The sequence below is a fragment of the Ipomoea nil genome, unplaced genomic scaffold, assembly GCF_001879475.1.
Source record: "Ipomoea nil cultivar Tokyo-kokei standard unplaced genomic scaffold, Asagao_1.1 scaffold0688, whole genome shotgun sequence".
NCBI classification, from domain to species: Eukaryota; Viridiplantae; Streptophyta; class Magnoliopsida; order Solanales; family Convolvulaceae; genus Ipomoea; species Ipomoea nil.
The window spans coordinates 6779799-6783544 of NW_017617116.1; the positions used below are offsets into that span (position 1 = coordinate 6779799).

General features: G+C 34.6%; 1 protein-coding gene across 2 annotated transcripts; it reads left to right on the forward strand.

Moving 5' to 3' along the window:
* Positions 1 to 651: 651 nt before the first annotated feature.
* On the forward strand, positions 652 to 3278 carry LOC109176264 (auxin-responsive protein IAA14-like). Of its 2 annotated transcripts, none has more exons than XM_019325725.1 (5): positions 652 to 1073; positions 1209 to 1441; positions 1966 to 2101; positions 2321 to 2382; positions 2941 to 3278. In XM_019325725.1, the coding sequence occupies exons 1-5, from the start codon at positions 808 to 810 to the stop codon at positions 2976 to 2978; spliced, it is 735 nt and encodes a 244-aa protein (XP_019181270.1). In that variant the 5' UTR covers positions 652 to 807; the 3' UTR covers positions 2979 to 3278. The 2 variants fall into 2 exon arrangements, with proteins under 2 accessions (XP_019181270.1, XP_019181269.1); XM_019325724.1 differs by having other exon boundaries at positions 653 to 1073; positions 1960 to 2101.
* The last annotated feature ends 468 nt before the right edge of the window (positions 3279 to 3746 follow it).

Consider the following 3746-nt stretch of genomic DNA (forward strand, 5'->3'; position numbering starts at 1 on the left):
TGATGATTGCTATAAAAAGTGATACAACACATGAGAGAATTGAAACAGAGATGGATGGGATGCAAGTGACAATACATATAGAAGTCAATTAAGCCTACTACACACCAATTGATTGAACTATCAATATTTTGAATATGAAAATACAAGAGGGTTATATCTTAGCTTGGGGAGCTATTAGTAAAATTTGGAGAGTTGATTGATCATAGCTTCCTTTTTGGACCACACATGGTTACCTTAATCATGCATCCCCAACCGTTTGTTTCACTTTTTAAATCCCAACCACTTTTTTTAAAAAATTAATAATGTAAAGTTGCTTTAAGTCCAATATATAGCATTCCATTTTATAAAACTTTGATTTATGATGAAACCGCTACTCGAAAGTACACTCTGAGCGAAGTCCGTCATGTGACCTTAACCGACAAAAGATATAAAAAGATAACCAGCTTAGGTTGCTTATAGCTGATCAGTTTAGACCACGAAGACCAAAGAGTCGGTCTGATTTAATTTAAAAACACTTTCTAAATTAGTAACATGCCGTTGATCCCAATTCAAGAGGATCAACACACCATGTTTTTCCACGTGTCAGTATAGCATTTGCTAGGCTTGATAGCAGAGATGGAGGCCAGTGGTATATATGCACATGAAACCATACAGCATTACCTCCTATTGCTATATCATTGCACTGTCAATATTTTCTCGTGTCGCCCATCGTATCGCTATTAATTAATATTTGATCGATCAAGAAGAGAAGAAAGAGAAGGTGGAGAGTGTGGAGAAGAGAATAGATCGTAATCGTCATCGGATTCCATGGAAGTTGGCCGGAAAATGGGAAGCATGTTGGCTGAGCACGGAGGCCTGAATCTGAAAGCCACTGAGCTCTGCCTTGGCCTCCCCGGCGGCGGCGGCGGAAATGAAAGTGAGTCGTTGAAGGTCACCGGAAAACGAGGATTTTCCGAGACCGTTGACCTCAAGCTCAACCTTCAGTCCGCCGCCGACTCCTCTCTGGATCTCAAGGAGAAGATGAAGTCTCCTTCAAAGGAACCTAACAAGGATCCCATCAAGCCCCCATCCAAGTAAGTTAACAGCTTGGACCGACTTTGTTTTAACTAAAAGTTTAAACTTATAGTAATAATATTATATTATAAGGTGTTTATATATGCATGTGATGAGGTATTAATTATTTGAAAAAAATTATTAATTATTTGCAGGGCTCAGGTGGTGGGATGGCCGCCGGTGAGGAATTACCGGAAGAACATAATGGCTCAGAAGAGCAGCCCGGAGGAGGCCGCCGGAGAGAAGAGCGGCGGTGGAGGGCCGGCAGCGTTTGTGAAGGTGTGCATGGACGGTGCACCCTACCTTCGTAAGGTGGACTTGAAGATGTATGAAAGCTACCAACAACTTTCTGATGCTCTTGCCAAGATGTTCAGCTCCTTCACCATGGGTAAGCCATAATCTCCCCCCCCCACCCCCACCCCCACCCACCTACCTCCCCATCAATACACACACACATATATATATGGTCATTCCAAGAATTATAAATATCCATGCAAAATTTTCTTAAAACATTTTTTGAACCTTTATAATTTTTTTTAGATGACGAGAAAAACCCAGCCACCTACCGCTGTTATATACTCATATGTAATATAATAGTCATCTTTATAGTTTTTTGTTGTTCAAAAAAACATGTTTGAGTATTGGACTATACCATCCACCTAGCCTTTAACCAAAACCTACCCTAAACACTTTTAGCCAACCCCAAACATTATTTTCAAGAAATTGATTTTTTAAGGTTGATCTATTATTTCCCATGTAAATATTTTAAGGTTCAAGTTCCAAATAAATAAAATATGATATCAAAAAAGAATTATCACATACAAAATTAAATCATGATCCTATATATCTAGTGTGAAAGAATGAATTGTATAATATAATTAGAGATGGAGTTGTATGGTGATTAAGATGCAGGTAATTATGGGGCCCAAGGCATGATAGATTTCATGAATGAGAGGAAGCTGATGGATCTCCTAAACAGCTCAGAATATGTGCCCACCTATGAAGATAAGGATGGAGACTGGATGCTCGTGGGGGATGTACCCTGGGAGTATGTTCTTTAATTTTCTTTCTATATATATATTCTTTACATTTCTCCTTTAATTTTAATATACACATAGGGATCGGAGAGATTTTGGTGTTTTTATTCTGGTACCGTCATATCTAAAATGAAAATATTCTATAGTTTTAAAAGAAATTCATTTGTTTTAGAAAAAAATTGTCTACTTGAATTGATAATTGGTTTGTATTGTGTGTATTGATAACACAGGATGTTTGTTGATTCATGCAAACGCCTACGCATAATGAAAGGATCAGAAGCAATTGGACTTGGTAAGTATATATTTTTCTTCATAATCACCTCTTGTGAAGGTTTAATTCAAATTATTTGAATTATGTGGGATTTTATATACTTATTGATGATTGTTTTATCATAATAATAAGATTTATAATGTGTTTTTTTTTACTAGTGTAATTTATAAATGTGATTACAAACTAGTTTTATCCCAGGTACAAACTTATTAACCTCTGCACGCACACAAAATAAAATTTCAACAATAACATTTTAATTCACACCCTTACAACGTATAGTATAAAGTTGATGAGACCTGAATCTGAAACCAAATCTTATTCTAACAAAGGACCAGGTTATTGACCTTTTTTATAATAAATTATTAGCCTGTCTTGAATTTTGAACCAATTTTAAAAGACTTATATTTCACTTTTTAAAGTTAATCAGATTGTTGACTTTGTAATCACAAGTCAACCTATTGGCCGGTCAACTATGGGCTGGTTTACGACACGGTTTATCTCGTGCACATCTTTGGGTGCTATTATTGTATTATTTCTTATTATAATAAAATTGGGTTATTATATTGTTGTTAAATGTAGCACCAAGAGCTGTGGAGAAATGCAAGAACAGATGCTAATAAGCTTAAGGCATACTTCTACATATCAAGTTGTGCATGAAAGAATGGAAGGAGAAGAAGAAGCTAAGGGGTTCAATTCATATATGCATGATGTTATAATTGTTTGATGATGATGATGATCTGAGTATTGTGTCTGTAAGTTTTTATTTGATGATGATTCATAGTATACTGATACTTATAAAACATCTTTTGGACATTATTTGTAATGGACAAGAAGCAAAAACCTTAAACCCTATTGTCTGGCTTGTTTAATTACTAATTCATGGCTTGTTGCAGCTTATAGTTTTTTGTTTTTATTTTTTTCCTTTGTATTATTGTTGTTGTTGTACTTGTCTTTGCTGTCATAGTGGTTGTGTGTTTTATTCTTTCATTGAAATCCCAACACTCCATATATCAGATTCTTTGTATCATGCAATGCAATTATTTATTTTATTTTTTATTAAAAAAAATTAATTGAATATTAACACCATAATCTTTTGGGATTTTCAAGCCTACATTGGAAGGGAACAAGGCCATGTGCATGTTGATGGGTTATTTCTTCCATGACTAATCATTTTATTTTTATTAAATAATTTATTTATATATATATATATGCAACTGAGAGAATTGAATGGCATGCAATAATGGTTTGGTGAATATATAGATCCAGAACAATGAACATGCACCCTTGATGGTGCAGTACGTGCAGGTCAATGGGTATCTTGCTACTTTCTATATATATATATATATATATATATATATATATATATATATATATATATATATATA